Source organism: Microchirus variegatus (genome assembly GCF_963457635.1).
Source record: "Microchirus variegatus genome assembly, chromosome: 17".
NCBI lineage: Eukaryota > Metazoa > Chordata > Actinopteri > Pleuronectiformes > Soleidae > Microchirus > Microchirus variegatus.
This window is the reverse complement of record NC_139818.1, coordinates 19,028,803-19,045,570: the sequence shown is the minus strand read 5'-3', so window position 1 is coordinate 19,045,570 and position 16,768 is coordinate 19,028,803. Positions and strand designations below refer to the sequence as shown.

The 16,768-nt window shown below is 40.6% G+C and overlaps 2 protein-coding genes across 2 annotated transcripts; one reads left to right on the top strand and one right to left on the bottom strand.

Moving 5' to 3' along the window:
• Nucleotides 1-6,229: 6,229 nt before the first annotated feature.
• kctd2 (potassium channel tetramerization domain containing 2) lies at nt 6,230-9,086 on the bottom strand. The gene is made up of 6 exons (XM_083904284.1): nt 8,508-9,086; nt 7,806-7,914; nt 7,607-7,698; nt 7,370-7,465; nt 6,866-6,991; nt 6,230-6,441 (listed from the first exon to the last, which is right to left on the bottom strand). The coding sequence occupies exons 1-6, from the start codon at nt 8,877-8,879 to the stop codon at nt 6,412-6,414; spliced, it is 825 nt and encodes a 274-aa protein (XP_083760410.1). The 5' UTR covers nt 8,880-9,086; the 3' UTR covers nt 6,230-6,411.
• An 847-nt stretch (nt 9,087-9,933) lies between these two features.
• tubgcp2 (tubulin gamma complex component 2) lies at nt 9,934-16,704 on the top strand. The gene is made up of 18 exons (XM_083903954.1): nt 9,934-10,046; nt 10,704-10,864; nt 10,963-11,091; nt 11,189-11,365; nt 11,569-11,728; nt 11,921-12,128; nt 12,207-12,406; nt 12,707-12,896; nt 12,995-13,140; nt 13,232-13,412; nt 13,627-13,807; nt 14,045-14,217; nt 14,499-14,627; nt 14,715-14,835; nt 14,922-15,065; nt 15,171-15,287; nt 15,381-15,544; nt 16,041-16,704. The coding sequence occupies exons 2-18, from the start codon at nt 10,715-10,717 to the stop codon at nt 16,114-16,116; spliced, it is 2,646 nt and encodes an 881-aa protein (XP_083760080.1). The 5' UTR covers nt 9,934-10,046; nt 10,704-10,714; the 3' UTR covers nt 16,117-16,704.
• Nucleotides 16,705-16,768: the final 64 nt, after the last annotated feature.

Here is a 16,768-nt window from a genome sequence, read left to right as displayed (position 1 = left end):
TGTTTACTCTCTGTGTGACGCACTTTAGAAAGCAGTACATTCATCTGTACATGTTGAAGTGTCTTTGTGTGTTGACACTAGGACACTTGGAGCTGAGGAAAAGGTCACAGTCTCATTTTGAAACTCAGACTAAAGGGTAAAGACGTCGAAAGACCTGTTTTACACGCTCTCGTGTGATTTGTCTTTCTTACGTTGCCATCACTAACTCTGACATCTTGCATGCTGTCTCTGTCTTCGAAATATTTGAGATGGATCTGAGGCTCATGCCCTTTCCTCTAATTAATCAATTAATTAATTAATTAATTAATTAATTAATTAATTTGTATAATATAAACGTCCTAAAATGGATGTTTGTTAGGAGAGAAAAAGTGCAAAGTAAAAAAAGAAAACACTCATTGATCACACATTAATTAATTAATTAAGAGTTAGGTATACATGTTTTTTTCCATGTGGCAGAAACAAGCTTCCATACCTAATTAATTAATTAATTAACTAATTAATGTTTAATATAAATGTCCTAAAATGGATGTTTGTTAGGAGAGAAAAAGCAAAAAGTAAAAGAATAACACTCTTTTTCTATTGAGTATTGAGCCCCATCGCTCACACATTAATTAATTAAGAGTAAGTATACATGTTTTTTCCATGTGTCACAAACAGGCTTCCATATAAAATGAATTCATTAATTAATTCATTTGTATAATATAAGTGTCCTAAAGTGGATGTTTGTTAGCAGAGAAAAAGCACAACGTAAAAGAAGAAAACACTCCTTTTCTATTGAGTATTGAGCCCCATTGATCACACATTAATTAATTAATTTTAATTAATGAATTAATGAATTAATGAATTAATTCATTAAGATTTAGGTATACATGTTTTTTTCCATGTGGCAGAAAAAGGCTTCCACACAAAATTAATTAATGATTAAGTTAATTTGTATAATATAAACGTCCTAAATTGGATGTTTGTTCTGAGAGAAAAAGCACAATGTAAAAAGAGAAAACACTCCTTTTCTATTGAGCCCCATTGATCACACATTAATTAATCGATAATTAAGAGTTGGGTATACATTTTTTTCCATGTGTCAAAAACAGGCTTCCATACAAAATAACTACTTATGAAAAGGTTAAATATGACTCTTTTTAAAGTCAAATTTAGAACCTCAAGTTTGATTGTTGTGCTAAATCTTGCTTTAGATAATCTTCCGTACTTCATCTCCTCCTCTTTTAAAGTCTTTGTTTCCTCATTTTAAATACACAATAAATAGAATAGACAAGAAAGCATCTTTTTTTTTTTTTTTTTTTTAAACACAGACACATTTTATGATTAAAAACCAGACTGGGTTTTGTTAAAATTGTTACATGTAAAGAAACAACATTGGTAGACAAAATTCAAAAAATACAAAATAAATAAAAGTGAAACAATCAAGACAAAAAAAAATATTTTTTTTGTTTTTTTTTGTCAGCTTCCAAACATTTCTCCACAGTCTCCATTGACAATATTCACATTTGACATCAATACTGTTGATAAACGAACACAAAGTAATTGTTAATATGTGACGTTATTCAGTACATCTAAATGAGTGTACATGTGTGCATGTCCCACAAAAGCATGCAGGTGTTTACAGGTTAACTGGGGAAAAAAATGGACCCATGAATTCAAAAAAGTATTTTTTGTTTTTTCCATGTGTGTGTGTTTTGTCCAGTGGGTCACGTCGACGCTCTAGAAAACACGGAACGGGGGCGAGGATCGGGTCTGATCAACTGATCGGTTAATTTGTGTGTTTGAAGCGAGCTATAGTTTGTCTAGTGCCGTTTAGTTTATATACTGACGTGTGAAAGATACAAAAAAAAAAACAACAACAAGGAAAACGTAAACACGTTGGGGTATCGAGAATACGTTTTTGGCCGTAGACCGACTGAAGACCGCGCAGACCCACACAGGCCTTCCCTCTGCTCCCCCCCAACCTCACCATGCATCACATACACTTTGCACTAACACAGAGGTCAGACACAAAACCCAGTACAAAACATCATAATCTCTGGAACAATGCATGCTCTCATGTTTTCATATATATTTATATCTATATATATCTATATATATGCTTCTTTTTTTTTGCAGATTTGTTAACATTGCACATTATTTGTAGATTAGCTAGTGCAGGTCAAAGTATAAAAGTTATTTTTTTGTTTGTTAAAAAAAAAAAAAAAAAAAAAATTACAATACTCACACAGAAAGGTTTAGCTATGCCAGTGGTACCCAACCGTTTTTGGCGTTACACAGTTTCCACGTACGACCAGTTCAAAGGGAGGGGGGGTGGGGGGTGGTGTGGTGCGTTTTTTCCAATTTGTTCCATTGAAATCCTGAAGAAGTGAAACCATCTGGTGAAATACTGACGCTGTCATCTGCAAATTAGCATTACTGCACAGATAATCAAAAGCAGAAAAGGAAATAAACACACGAGATCACGACACAATTCAAATAATCCCGTTCTCTCATTTTTACCTTGTTAACCTCATTGACTCGGGTATTGCCAACACTTTCTTACATCATTCTTCAGAGCCTCACTTACAAGAAGCAGTTATGAGAAATGATAATCCCTCCACAGAATCAAAGTATTAACATTTGTCTTCTGGCGGGTTGGGAACCACTGAACCATGCAACCAAAAAGGTAGATATCACACGGTGTTCACAAAGGTGACAGGTACAGTATAAGTGCTTTAAAGGTCGATTACACACACACATTTAAAAAAAAAAAAAATCAGGGATCGGTAAAGATGGCTTTCGGCATGCAATCCAAGGAAAAGATGAACCCAAAATAACGGTTAATAGTTCATAGTTCAATTGATTTCTGATAACAAGTGCACTGCTGGAGTTTTACTAAGATAAAAGCAGAGGAGGAGGAAGGGGGCGGGGGGGGTTTGCTTGGACTGATCGACCCTGCTTCCCTCCCATTTAGAAGTGCTGTAAACACATTAGGAATCAGCACAGACAGTTTGGATCCACAGGAGTGTAAAGGGAGTGTGGGTGGATTTAGCTCAATGCAATGGCACGGATAAAGCAGTGGTTATTCATTTTCATTCTGCAGTTGTGTATAATAAAACGATGGCAGCGGGGTGGGGTGGGGTGATGGGGTATAGTGTATTTGTTTGGCCTTGCCTCTCTCTAAAACACTAACAACAGAAACCAAGCTAAAGTCTGCATTATACTTTTTTAGGTGCCTATACTGTATTTTTTTTTTAAAAGGTACGAGAGGCACCTTGTGGTAAGAGGGGGCAACAACTGTGCACAACACAGGTCAAAAAGGCACAACACTGGACACAGACGAAGGAAAACGACACCGACGGTGCTCTGCAAACGTCCCAGGGGAACGGCGAGGGAGGGAAAATCGCTCCTCGCTGATAGATTTGGGCATTTTCAGCAGCAAGAATATAAAACTGCACGGCACACAGTTAACATGGAAAATAAAACAAACATAATAATAATAATAATAATAATAATAACAAGAATTTACATCAACGTTTGAGCTTTGAGGCCTGACTGAACAGTCTGGGAGCTTCACGACAGCAAAGGTACATTTCCACCCCCCCCCCCCCCCAACAATATATGCATTATTTTTCATGCTAAACATAACTGCATCAAATATTTATACAAAGGGCAGCGGATCAAAGTGACCAATACCAGCGACAGGTGGCGTCGCTCACATAAAAATTTGATTTTTTTTCCTTCCGCGATGTGTAAACACGGCTCAAAATGTTGCATTAAGTTGCTCATGTAACAGGGCTGCTCTCACACCAGTAACATCACATACATTTATTTATACTATATATATATATTTTTTGTTTTTTATCAAATAGCTTTTTCAAATATGATCATTTGCTTCTTTATAGGTTTGAAAATATAGAACACAGATCTTATGACTCTCTACAACCTAAACTATGTTAAAGTGTACGATTATTTTGTTTATCCGCTGATTGAATTGAAGTAAACAAGGAGATGCCATCAGTTGCGTACTCCAACCCACACTCTGAAAAACAAAAATGAAAACAATAAGAGAAAATATTGATGATAATGCAATTACGAAATGAAATCATTGCTAATAAATCAGTTTGTTTTGATTCTATTTGTATATATATTCAGCCCGGTGATAGTGGGCAGGGCTAAACCAGGCTACTATACCGCATTAGCAGTGTAGCTCCAATGTTGTCACGTGTCTTTAAAACAGGACTATCACATAGCAACTTAATAACAAGTCTATTTTTTTTAAAGAGAAACACACAATTGGGTAACACCTTAGATTAACACATATTCACCATTAACTAGGTGCTTACTAACATATATAAGTCGCATACTAGCCCTTTATTAGTAATCATTACGCACGTATTAACACCTTATTCTACCTCTATTACGACAAGAATTACATAAAGGTGTTTTTACGTGCTTAATATTTACTAATAAAGGGCTAGTATGCTACACACTACGCATGTTAGTAATAGATAACATAGATAATGGTGAATACGTGTTCCCTAATCTAAAGTGTTACCCACAATTGTTGAGCCAAGTTAGCGCCCATGTGCTGGCACTGAAAACACGTCATACAACACCTTAAATAATGACAGTTGTTGAGCTGCTCCAGGTTTGGGATTCACGGGTTTCACTGCAAACTTTCAAAAACCGAAGAGGCCTCTTGAATGAGAGGTGTAAGCCAGTCCAGTTGCTACCGACTCGATGCGTTTTTGGATAACGGCGACCGGGATGAGCGCGTCTACGGCGACGTCTGCAATAAAAGGCTCCTCTCAGAAGCTCGGACAGCTGCAGAGACAACTGCACCCGGCAGGTTCGTCGACACTAAGGAACATTTCTGTGATAATGTCTTTGTGACTCTGTGCTGGTGTCTTGGGGTTTGAAGCATGAGGAGCACGATTCCTTTTTTTTTTTTTTCAAGAGCTGCTACAAGTGCTGCACAATGTAAGGTAACACAGTCATTAGGGCGTCGAGTTGAGTCGAGTCGAGGAGCGGCGGCAACAGAAGCAGCTGCAAAGTGACTGGATATGAGAGTGAGAAAAGCACAAGGCCAGGGAGAGAAGGGTGCTTCAGGGTTTTTGAGGCAGCATACTGACAGTCCAATCCCCCCCCCCCCAGCGTCGATACCACACTTGTGTGGACAAATGGCAATGCCACCAAGTACTTTTCCTTTGCCCCCCCCAATTACAATTTTAAGATATGCACGAGATTAAAAGTCGGAGCGTTACGAGAAAACTTGGTAACACCTTTTTTTTTTTTTTTGAGGAGCACTACGGAAAACGTGCAGCTGAAACAAACGTGTGATATTTCAGTCAGAAAGCAGAGAGGCACTGCATACGCACACTCACACCCATGTCGGCCCCAAGGTACGAAAACTGATATTTTCTCCATCTTTTAAATAAACTGAACCGGCGGTATATGTAAATATATGACAACTATGATACAGAACTCAATAAGTACATCATTTGCATTCAAATTTTCATATAATTTCATCATGTAGCCTATATAGAGTTATATAGATTCCTCACATGCCTTGACAAATTGTACATAGATAAGTCTTTTTTTTTTTTTGAGTCTTGGTTTTGTTTCGCACTTAAATATCCCAAAAATCTTTCCTCCTAGTGGGAGCAAACCAAATTGAGCCAGAAGACGAGCAAACAGGAGGAGTGAGTGCCAAGATTCTCTCCAGCAGTGCCGCCGGTGTTCCAAAACAAAGCAGAGGATTCTGTTAGTTGAAAATCGATCACTTGTTTAAGTCGTCTACAGGAGTCGAGGAAATGCCACAGACAGCACACACCGGCTTAAACAGAGCAATTTTTACTCTGCGTCGTACTGCCTGCAACTGCTTGGTGTGTAACCCTCCACCCCTGTTTCCCCGAGGCTTGGTCTGTTTGTGCCGTGACTTGCCTCAGACATCAGCGAAGGAGACGAGACGGAGACAAGTGGGCATCGATGTTCGCTCCATTAACAGATTCAGTGTAAAGAGAGGGAGGGAGGCTCAGCTCATTCCTTTATGTCCTGTGAGAAGTCCTGAGGAGGTTTCTGCGCAGTCCACAGAGCCACACGTAGTTACGATGATAGAAATGTCGATGGGTGAAGATGATGGTACAGCAGCTCTGTGCCGGGGCGTCCAATCCACTCACAACAACAAGAGGCTACGATCAGCACCGTAGCCTGCGTCGCCGACCATCAAAATAGGGAGGAAATGAAAAGGTGAGGCGTTGTGGAGCCCCCACTGAGGAAAGGCACCAGAGGAGGGGAGGATGATCATGGTGAAGGTTTTAGTGATGGCACAGAAGTAAAGGCGAGGGGAAGGCGGGGGGGGTAAACTCATGGAGAATACGTTCACGTCGTTGTTTTGTTTTTTGTTGATAAAATGTTGTTCGCTCTTCACATCCGCGAGCCTCGCTCCTGGAGGATCTGTGAAGACACAGGGAGACAGACATAAATCATTCATTAAAAAAAAAAAAACGATCCACCTGAAGATGCCGACTAATGTTTTTATTTTTCCATTTTTGGAGCAGCTCGACGCTAATGTGATCAGATCAACGTTCGGGTTGTTCGTGACACAAAGAGATTCCAGTTGACGCTTCTCAAATGTGATGACTCACCGTTCACTTCACTTTCATATGCTCAAGGCTACACCAACACAACACAACATTTGATGACTCAAACGGCGAGCAATATGACTTTGTCTTCTGTTATCATGATTATAGCAGTTCAGTAGCAAAAAGAGGTCCTTGCCATTTTCTTGTTCTGTCAATAATCTCACAGTGTTATGGAGGTCCAGGGATCCTGACCACCAGATACAACTGCATGTCTACACATAACGTAGGTCGCTCACCTTAGCCTTCTCAGTGGGCTCGATGACGATGCCGTTGGTGGAGTTGTTGAGTTCCCGGGAAACTACACATAAAAACTCTGCTTGGTCTTCGTTGCCATAGTTATATGAGGAGCCGATGCTTATAAGCTGAGGATGTGCACAGAAAAAAGGCAAAAGGATTAAAATCTGAGTAGATTTTTAAACTGAAATGCGTATAATCAATTGGCGATAGCTGCTGTTATGAATCAAAATGATGTTACTAATAGTAAAGTTCCTTTAAACGTGGAAGTAAAATGTACATCTTTGGGTTTTGGGCTGTTAAATTGGCAATGTGAAAATCTGAGTATTTGATAATTGTTCCTATGGACACAGAAGAAAAAAAAACACATGCCTCTGCATCTCATAGAAGTACATTCTCTTCTTAGGCCCCGTCTCTAAACTTGAATATATAACAGCTGCTTTGGAAGCAACCAAAGCAAGAACTAAAATATGAAGACAGAGGAAAAAACGCAGAATTCTTTGCACCTGCTCAAACTTCCAACCGTCAGACATAGTTGAGACCATCTGTGTGAGCTCCTCCTCTTGGCACTGCAGTACACGATACACATGCTTCACAGGGCCCTGGGCAGACCACACACACACACACAAAAAAATAAGAGTTTGTAACTAAAAGAATAACCCGTTTCCAATTTTCTTGAAAAAATACAAATACTATTTTGGGTATATTTGCACTTGAAGAGGTTAAACTTAGGTTTTGTGTACCTGAGACGTCCGGTTCTCGTTGTCCCGTATCCTCTCTTTGACCAGCCTCACCAGTGACGCGATGTTGTAGAACTCGGCTTCTTCGAGGACTCCTACAAAAGAGAACAACAATCAGATTCTACGGTTTGGTTACGCTACTATTAAAAATGCATCCGTTCGATCGTCAAATTGGAAGAGGCAGAGTACAACAACGCTTTACCTTCCTCGGCCAGATTTTTATCCATGATTAGTTTTCCGTGTCGTAGGTAATTCAGGATGGGGCCAAAGTATGTGGGATCCCTATCAATCAGGTAGGCTCCAGTTTCATCCTGTAGGGAACACAACAAATATTTACCAACATAATCCAAGATGGTGCCACAAGCTGCCATGTAAGAATGATTGCTATAGTGAATTTCGTTCAAATCGACTTATGTACATCCTAAACATTGTCTCATCAAGTTTGCTGCATTAATCTTCATTATTTCCACAGTCAATGTATATATCTCATTATGTAAATGACACTATACATTATACCCTTTAATCCCATGGAAACATGTGGTCTTAGACTCAAGAGCAGTGTACCATCTAAAGTGCCATCTATGAAATTATGTACATAATCCACTTTACAAATATTGCATATAAAAACAGGCAATGTGACATGATTCATTTAATATTTTCCTAAGTTATCAATAGATTCGTCATTTAAAATTGTAATCAGTGCCTGTTGCAGACTATTCATGTTTTTAGATTTGATTGCATCAAATTTGGGTTATAACAACTCTATCAACTCTGCAGGGGTCAAATTAGTATAGAATATGTTCAGACCGGACTGAATCGTGTGGTGTAAAATCGTATTATCGTGCTCTTAATATGTTTTCCATACAAATATCGAAATTAGTTTACCAAATCGTACTAGACTCACTTTGTCAGAGTCCAGGTCTGGGTCTTCTTGACACAGTCTGAACAGGAAGGATTTCGGGTCCCGGCACAACGTCTGTTTGGTCGTGATGAAGTAGGTCCCACCGACGTTGAGTCGGACCCAGCGTGAACCGGGTTTGTCTCCCGACTCGGACGGCGAGCCGAGGTTGTTCTTCGCCGGGAACCCGAACACAGAGCGTCCTCCACCTCCACCGCTGCCGCCACTCGACACCGCGCCCGGACTGAGCTGGCTGCTCCGCGGAGGAACCATGAGAGTAGGCGAAGCCAGGCGCACGGTGCCGCGAACATCACGGTGCGACTCGGGCTGCTCTATGGTGCCAGTACCGCTCGGTTCCACGACGTGCAGTTCAGCCATGTTTTTTTTTCTTCGCCTGTAAAACACTCGCAGCCGCACGGTTAAGCTAACGACACACTGCGGGGAAACAGCCCCTCGCTCTCCACCGAGTTGTAAACACAGCGAGCTTATTTTTCTCCGACTGGGAGGCTGGCATCAGGGCGTTGCTGCTCACACTCGGTCGCCTCTGCCTCCAGCGCCGAGTATTAAGACAAAAATATGAATATCACAACCTTTATGATGTTAGCAGCATCGCGTTTTACGGTCTCTTCTTACGAGAAATTGGTCTTTCTTGTCTATTCAAACGTTTATCACAGAAATGCAACACTTCCGGGTTGTAACGTGATTATTGTTTACTTCCGCTGTGTCTTGGTTTTTCCAAAATAAAATACCATATTTGCTTGGCTCTTGGTTGTTTACAAACATTGCGGATGTTGTTTTGGTTTAAACCTTATTATGTAGTTTTATTATACATTTAATTTTCACGATTTGTGCTTCATTTTAAATATTATAAATACATTTTATTTTTTGTTGCAATGTAATCCTTTACTTGCTTGTATCTGCTAATTTTAACTTGTTCTATTTGTACACATGCATTATTTTATTTTGCTCTTGTGTTTGTCATGTTGGGCAATATAAATAAAATTGTCTTGACTAAGTTATGTTGTCTATTTGTTAATTTTACATTGTATCGTTTTCGGTTACACTATATTTTTTCTCAATCTTTATTAAAAATAAATACATGTGTATATATATATATATATATATATATATATATATATATATATTCATAGTGTTATCCTGTACATGTCCGACATTTATTTTAAGTTATTAAATAATAATATCACACATCTGCCACAATTGTCACACACTGTGGAAATGCATATATTTTATTTAATTTCTAACTGTATTGCTGGATTTTTTTTGCATTTTATTAAATGGCTTTATATATGGCTGTTTCTCAGCACTTTGTAATACAATTTTGCAATAAAATAATACAATTCTGAAGTTCACAGAAGTTGCAGCGCCATGTTTGACGTGTAGGGGCGCTGTTGCTGCAGACAGAACAGTGATAGAACAATAGCTGAAGAAGAAAAATTTGACTAGTTGTGGGCGCGTTGTGTTGCCTCGCACAGGTTTCTCTGCTGCTCCAGTCCGCTGATGTTGTGTTTGGGTCACGGCTGACAGGTACAGTGTTAACACCTGCGTTTGACCCGTAATAACGGCTGTAATTACTGCGACTTGAATTATTTTAGCTGTATAAACGAGAACGATACATTCTGAGTTAGCTAGCTACCAGTTAGCATCCCTCTGGCTCTTTCACTAAAGTTGATTTTGTCCAGTAGCAGGCTAACTAGACAAAGCGTGAAATGAGCATAAGTGCATCACTATGAGCTGGCACATGAATACAATACAACCACTAAGTCAATGCACACACAAACCTTATCAAGTCTTAATATGTTTGGAGGGACCAGAAGTAGCAGTGTTGATGTAAACCGTTAAGGGTTATTAGCAATTCTCCATAATGCAAGCTATCTGCAGGTGATGTGTGTTTGGTAAACAGACTACTACATTGTGATGGTTGCAACACTGTGTGTGTAATATTTGTTTTAATAGAGATTCAGTCAGAAATATCAGACCTGGTCTTCCTGAATTCAGTATGTTCCCTGGGCAACATCCCCATCCCCAAATGTCATTAAAATCTGCCCTTTAATTTTAATTTATAGTGCCTTTCTGATGAGGGTCCAGATCTAATCAGTTAAATGTATTATCATCATGTATTGTTTAAATACAACTGGGTAGCACCATTCAACTTTGGTTCAAATAAATGTGACGTCATTTCAGCTGCTTGAGCCATGAGTGAATACAAGATCCACCATGACGTGAACGAGTTACTCAGCCTACTTCATGTCCGAGGAGGTGATGGTGCCGAGGGTTACATAGACTTGCTGCAGAAGCACAGGACTCCCTATGTCACCACGACAGTCTCTGCTCATAGTGCCAAGGTGGGTAATTCACTATCAGTATACCTCAGTATAATGTGAAAATTGTTGTAAAATAATTAAGAACATGAGTAATATGTGTTGCCGTCTTTTCTCTCCAGGTCAAATTGGCAGAGTTCTCTCAAACTCCGGAGGATTTCTTGAGAAAGTATGAGGAGCTTAAGTCCAAAAATGTTCGCAACCTTGACCCTTTGGTCTATCTACTCTCCAAATTCTGTGAGGATAAAGAGGTAATAAAATATTCAAAAACTATTAATGATGTGGTTTTTTTTTTACCTGTTATTTCTTGGCAATAACAGTCATTTATTTCACCCTTTGATTTTACAGATGCTCCAGTGTCTGCAGCAGAATGCCAAAGAGAGAGCGGAGTCATCAGCAAACACAAGTTCAACTACAACTACCAGTTACACGCTGCCTCAGACAAGCACCAAGATATCAATGCAGGAACTGGAGGAGCTGCGAAAGAAGCTTGGTAACGTGACGGCGAGCTCCAGTGCTCCTCTGGTGAGCAGGTCTTATTCGTATCCAGTGGGTCTGAAGGTTAAGTCTTTAAATAGGTTCTAGGCAACAAAACAATGACCTAGAAGTTGTTATAGAGGTCTGTGAAATGTAGGGTGACTTGACATGTCACCCTACAGTTTTACAGGTGAAGTGGGTGATAGTGGAGTCAGTTACCACAGATTATAATTCACGTGTCTCATTTTCAGCCTGCTGAAGTCACACGGAAGATGTTGAGGGACAAGCACAACAAGAAGAACCCCACCCAGCCAATTCCAGTGTTCCCTAACTGGGTGTATGAGCGTCCAGCTCTCCTTGGAGACTTCATCACCAATCCCACCCCTGCAGGAGATCCATCTGTGGCCATCGGTGAGAGGTTTTACCAACATTCAGACTTACCTCTGCTTCGTTAACTCAGACTTTCACAGCTATTTAGTTTCATTACCACACATTAGTTGGGGTTTATCAACTAAGATTTCACATATGAATAGTTTAGCAAACCTCCCCCGTGCAAGTATCTCTGTCGTTGCTGGTGTTGAGAATGGCGTCATTTGTCTTCAGGTACGCTGCCGATGACTGCCCAAGAACAAGCTGTGGTGGAGGATCTGCTGTTTGTCCTGATTGGAGTGGATGGGCGAGACATCACAGCTCAGCCTGTGCTGGGGAGACAGAACCGATCCTTCATTGTCGATTCAACACTGGACATGTCTATCAAAGAGCTGGTCAACAGAATATTACCAGTTGCATCATATTACTCCACGATAACACGGTTAGTGTGTAAAAAATATTATATAAAGTATGTTACTGTGATGAAAGAAAAACTGGTTACCTTGTGTTTTTCCTTTAGTTTCATTGAAGAGAAATCATCCTTTGAGTACGGTCAGGTGAACCACGCCCTGACGGCTGCGATGAGGACCCTGATGAAGGAGTACCTGATCCTGGTCACTCAGCTGGAGCACCTCCAGCGGCAGGGCTTGCTCTCCCTGCAAAAACTCTGGTTCTATATACAGCCGACCATGAGGACCATGGAGATACTGGCGTCTATCGGTACGAGGCTGAACACGAGCACTAACATTTTCTAGACAGTTTTGGCCTGACGTTGGTGGACCTGGTGTCCCTAAGAAGGCCAGATTTTGAAATGAGTTGCAGTTGCTTATTTCAACCACTAGAGGGCAGCATGAACTAGGTTTACACAGAGAAGTGTAGCATTGGCAGATGTACTGCAGCTGTTGTACAGCAAATACATTCACATTTGTAATATGCACACAATGCTCACATTTAGATTTATAAAACAAATGACATGCCCAAAAGAAGAAATTAAATCACCCTATTCTTCTATTTTCACAGCATCCTCGCTGGATAAAGGAGAGTGTATGGGTGGGTCCACACTGAGTCTCCTCCATGATCGAACTTTCAACTTCACCGGAGACAGCCAGGCTCAAGAACTGTGTCTCTACCTCACAAAGGCAGCCAGCGTCCCTTACTTTGAAATACTGGAGAAGTGGATCTACAGGGGCATAATCAAGGACCCTTATAGGTAACAGCTGCTCTCAGAATAAAGGGTAAATAATAGGATTTGCATTTTGTTTACATTAAATGAAATGCCTATATTGTCCACACTCTTTCTCCTCGCAGTGAGTTCATGGTGGAAGAGCATGAGCTGCAGAAAGAGAAGATTCAGGAGGACTATAACGACAAGTACTGGGATCAGAGATACACCATAGTACAGCATCGCATTCCCTCCTTTCTACAGAAAATGGCAGACAAAATATTGAGCACGGGTAAACAAAAACACATGCACAACACTCTCTCAAGAGTCTTCTCGCATGGAAAAACAGAACATAATTTCTTTTTCTTTGATGTACGTTTTAGGAAAATATCTCAATGTGGTGCGAGAGTGTGGCCGTGATGTCACGTGTCCCGACGCTAAGGAGGTGCTGTACACCCTGAAGGAGAGGGCCTACGTGGAGCAGATCGAGAAAGCTTACAACTACGCCAGCAAGGTCCTGCTGGACTTCCTCATGGAAGAGAAGGAGCTGGTTTCTCGTCTGAGGTAAACAATTAATGGCATCGATTTATTACTCATCATTTATTTATTTATTTATTTCTGGCGGAGAAATAAGAAAGGTAATGTCCTGAAGGGAAGCGTTTGCTCTGGTGAGGTTTCCTCCATCATATGGATAAAAATAAATAACATTGTTGGCTACATTTATCTTATTATTCGCTTTGTGATTAAAACTACAACTTCCTGTGTCACCTTAACCCAGATCCATCAAGCACTACTTTTTGATGGACAAGGGCGATTTCTTTGTGCACTTCATGGACCTGACCGAGGAAGAGCTCAAGAAGCCAGTGGACGACATTGTTCCTCCCAGACTCGAAGCCCTGCTGGAGCTTGCACTGAGAATGAGCACGGCTAACACGGATCCCTTTAAAGACGACCTTAAGGTGGGTGGGAACGTGTTTAGGTTATCTGGTAGTTTCTATGCACGGACAACAGGGATCATAAACAATTAGTAAAACTCGAAAGTAGGTAATACATCACTCTTAAAATGTCAAGTCAGGTCAGTTCATTCATTACGCCATCACTAATGCAGTCTATTTGTCTTTCTTTGGTCACAGGCTTATCTCGTGACATTGTGTATTAGTTGTGCCTATGAATGTCGTCCTAATCTTTTTCCACAGATCGACTTGATGCCTCATGACGTCATCACTCAGCTGCTGCGAGTCCTGGCCATCGAGACCAAGCAAGAAAAGGCCATCATCAACGCGGACTCGGCCGACGTGGCCCTCAGCGGACTGGAGGCCTTCTCCTTCGACTACATTGTCAAGTGGCCGCTCTCGCTCATCATCAACAGGTCATGAACTGCCTGGATTTGTTAAGCGTTTTAGAGACAAAGAGCTGCACAGAATGCAATACACTAATATCCTTTTCTTTGACCTACATTTATTTCCCAATTGGTTATTACCAGTCAGTGGTGAATCCAAAGTGTTGCTCCCTGATAAATATCAGTAATGGTTCCACATCATCACATGCCAGAGATAAGAAAGCTTTGGATACACCGGATATTCATTAGTTGTTGGTGTTTGCCCTCACATGGGATGCGTTGACATAAAAACGTTACATTTGTGTTTTTAGGAAAGCGCTGACGAGGTACCAAATGTTATTCAGACACATGTTCTATTGCAAACACGTGGAGAGGGTGTTGTGCAACGTGTGGATCAGCAACAAGGATTTCAAGCTGTACTCCTTAAATTCCGCCAAATGGTGAGCTGATAAAGATTTTAATTAACATTTATGTGAGCAGTGAAATGTCCTCTACACACTCAGTTTGCACATTCTATCTGTACGCAGGTTTTCGGCTGCGTTTGCCCTTCGACAGCGGATGCTGAACTTTGTGCAGAACATCCAGTACTACATGATGTTTGAGGTGATGGAGCCTACCTGGCACGTCATGGAGACCAACTTGAAAACAGTGAGTGAATGCTGATCACATCACATTGCTATTGAGTTGATGGTTTGATGACCGGACACTTTCTTCTTCTTCTTCTTCTTCTACAGGCGTCAAACATTGACGATGTGCTCTGCCATCACACCAGCTTCCTGGACAACTGCCTGAAAGACTGCATGCTGACCAACCCGGAGCTTCTCAAGATCTTCTCCAAACTCATGTCTGTCTGCGTCATGTACACAAACTGCATGCAGGTTTGTTCATCTGATGGTGAAGACAAAAGAAGCTCAAAATGTTTTATTATAAAACCAGAAAATGTAAAAAGGATAGCTTACGGCGTTTTGTTTTGACTGTTGTAGCGGTTTACTCAGAGCATGAGGTTAGAACGCCTCTCTCTGGAGCAAGGAACGATGGATGGGCCTCCTACTCAAAGTGAACAGGCGGAGGAGGCAGAGAAGAAGAGGCTAACCACAAAGGTGGGTTTAGATTAAAAGAAAAAAGGGGGGGGGGGGGGTCACTGAATTCTTGCTGAATACACTGGAACATTATTTGTTTGTGTTCCGTTACAGCTTTTAGCCGAGCATGTGGACGCCCTCCAGTCAGACGCAGGATTCGAAGCCACCATCAGCAAGTTTGACAGCAACTTCAGCATGCTGCTGCTGGACCTGCTGGACAAGCTGAGCATCTACAGCACCAACGACTGCGAGCACAGCATGATCAGCATCATCTACAGGTAAAACCGCAGCAAAAAAAGACCTTAGTGATCTGCGTCCGGGTGCAGATCCAGGCTCGGTATCACCGCTTTCATTTTCATAGTGAAGTTTTCAAGCGTGATACCACCAATCGGCGCCATAACAGATGATATCAACTGTCACTAATTAATGTTGATTCAGTGAGTAACTTAATAACAAAGCAACCTTAAATTGGAATCAGATGAAGTCTTATATTAGTGTTTGCACAAAGATCTTTTATGAGGGAAGAGCATCCACTCTGTAACAGAGAGATTAAAGATTTTAGCAGCTACTAACGAGTTAGTTGGTCTTTTCTTTAGATGATCAAAATGATATTTTTAGCTGATTCATTTAATGAATTTGAAACTGCAACTTTAGTGTCTGAATTTTGTTTCTTTGTGGAGGCCCAAATCAGAGCTAAAATATGATTTGATGAAATTGCACTTGGACACATTTGATGTGTTAGGTTAAAAATTAAAACAATTTGTCACTTCACAGACTGGATTTCAATGGTTTCTACACCGAGCGCCTGGAGAGGATGGCCGTAGAGCGGAGTCAGAAAGCACCAGCCTAGCTTGTTTATTGACCATCGCTCCAGCAATAAAGACATCCTGTCCACACGCCCGTCCATCAGACCTACGTCAGCTGACCAGACATTTCCCATACAGACGGCTGATGTCGATTCAGTGAGCTGATACTGTAGTGTGTATATAATATATTATTTACTCTATGAAGCGAGTTAAAGGTTGAGATGTTTGCGGCGTCATTAACACTTGATATGTACATTTCTGCAAACTGATATGTTTAATGGCCTATGAAAATTTAAATCATGACACTTCCTTTGGGAAATGTGGAAATATGTCGTATTGCACTTCATTAAAACTTGACCTCTGCCTAAATCAGATCATATTATTTCCTGTTGTAAACATCTAGGATTTAGAATATATTTCTCATCTGTGACTGCTTCAGATTAAATAATATACCCAGATCTATTTTACTATGTAACAATGGTGTAATGGTCATACATTGTGACGAATTGGATGTTTTTTCCTTTTTTAAATTGTTTATCCATGTATGACTAACAATGAATTAGGTCAAGTCAGCAAACACAACCAGAGTCTGACCAGAAATGAAACCAGACTGTCTTCAAAATAAAAGTACATTACCTCATACATGATGGTGTTTCTTCATATGCCAAATATAAACAAATGTAATTCTTGTGTACA

What these genes read in the sequence shown, in the direction of transcription:
- tubgcp2 (XM_083903954.1), top strand. Translation starts at nt 10,715, where the DNA reads ATGAGTGAATACAAGATCCACCATGACGTGAACGAGTTACTCAGCCTA. An exon ending in AGATCCATCTGTGGCCATCG is followed by an intron (nt 11,729 to 11,920) that starts GTGAGAGGTTTT and finishes ATTTGTCTTCAG; the next exon opens with GTACGCTGCCGATGACTGCC. An exon ending in TCCTTAAATTCCGCCAAATG is followed by an intron (nt 14,628 to 14,714) that starts GTGAGCTGATAA and finishes ATCTGTACGCAG; the next exon opens with GTTTTCGGCTGCGTTTGCCC.
- kctd2 (XM_083904284.1), bottom strand. Translation starts at nt 8,879, where the DNA reads ATGGCTGAACTGCACGTCGTGGAACCGAGCGGTACTGGCACCATAGAG. An exon ending in CAGACCTGGACTCTGACAAA is followed by an intron (nt 7,915 to 8,507) that starts GTGAGTCTAGTA and finishes TGTTCCCTACAG; the next exon opens with GATGAAACTGGAGCCTACCT. An exon ending in TAAAAATCTGGCCGAGGAAG is followed by an intron (nt 7,699 to 7,805) that starts GTAAAGCGTTGT and finishes TCTCTTTTGTAG; the next exon opens with GAGTCCTCGAAGAAGCCGAG.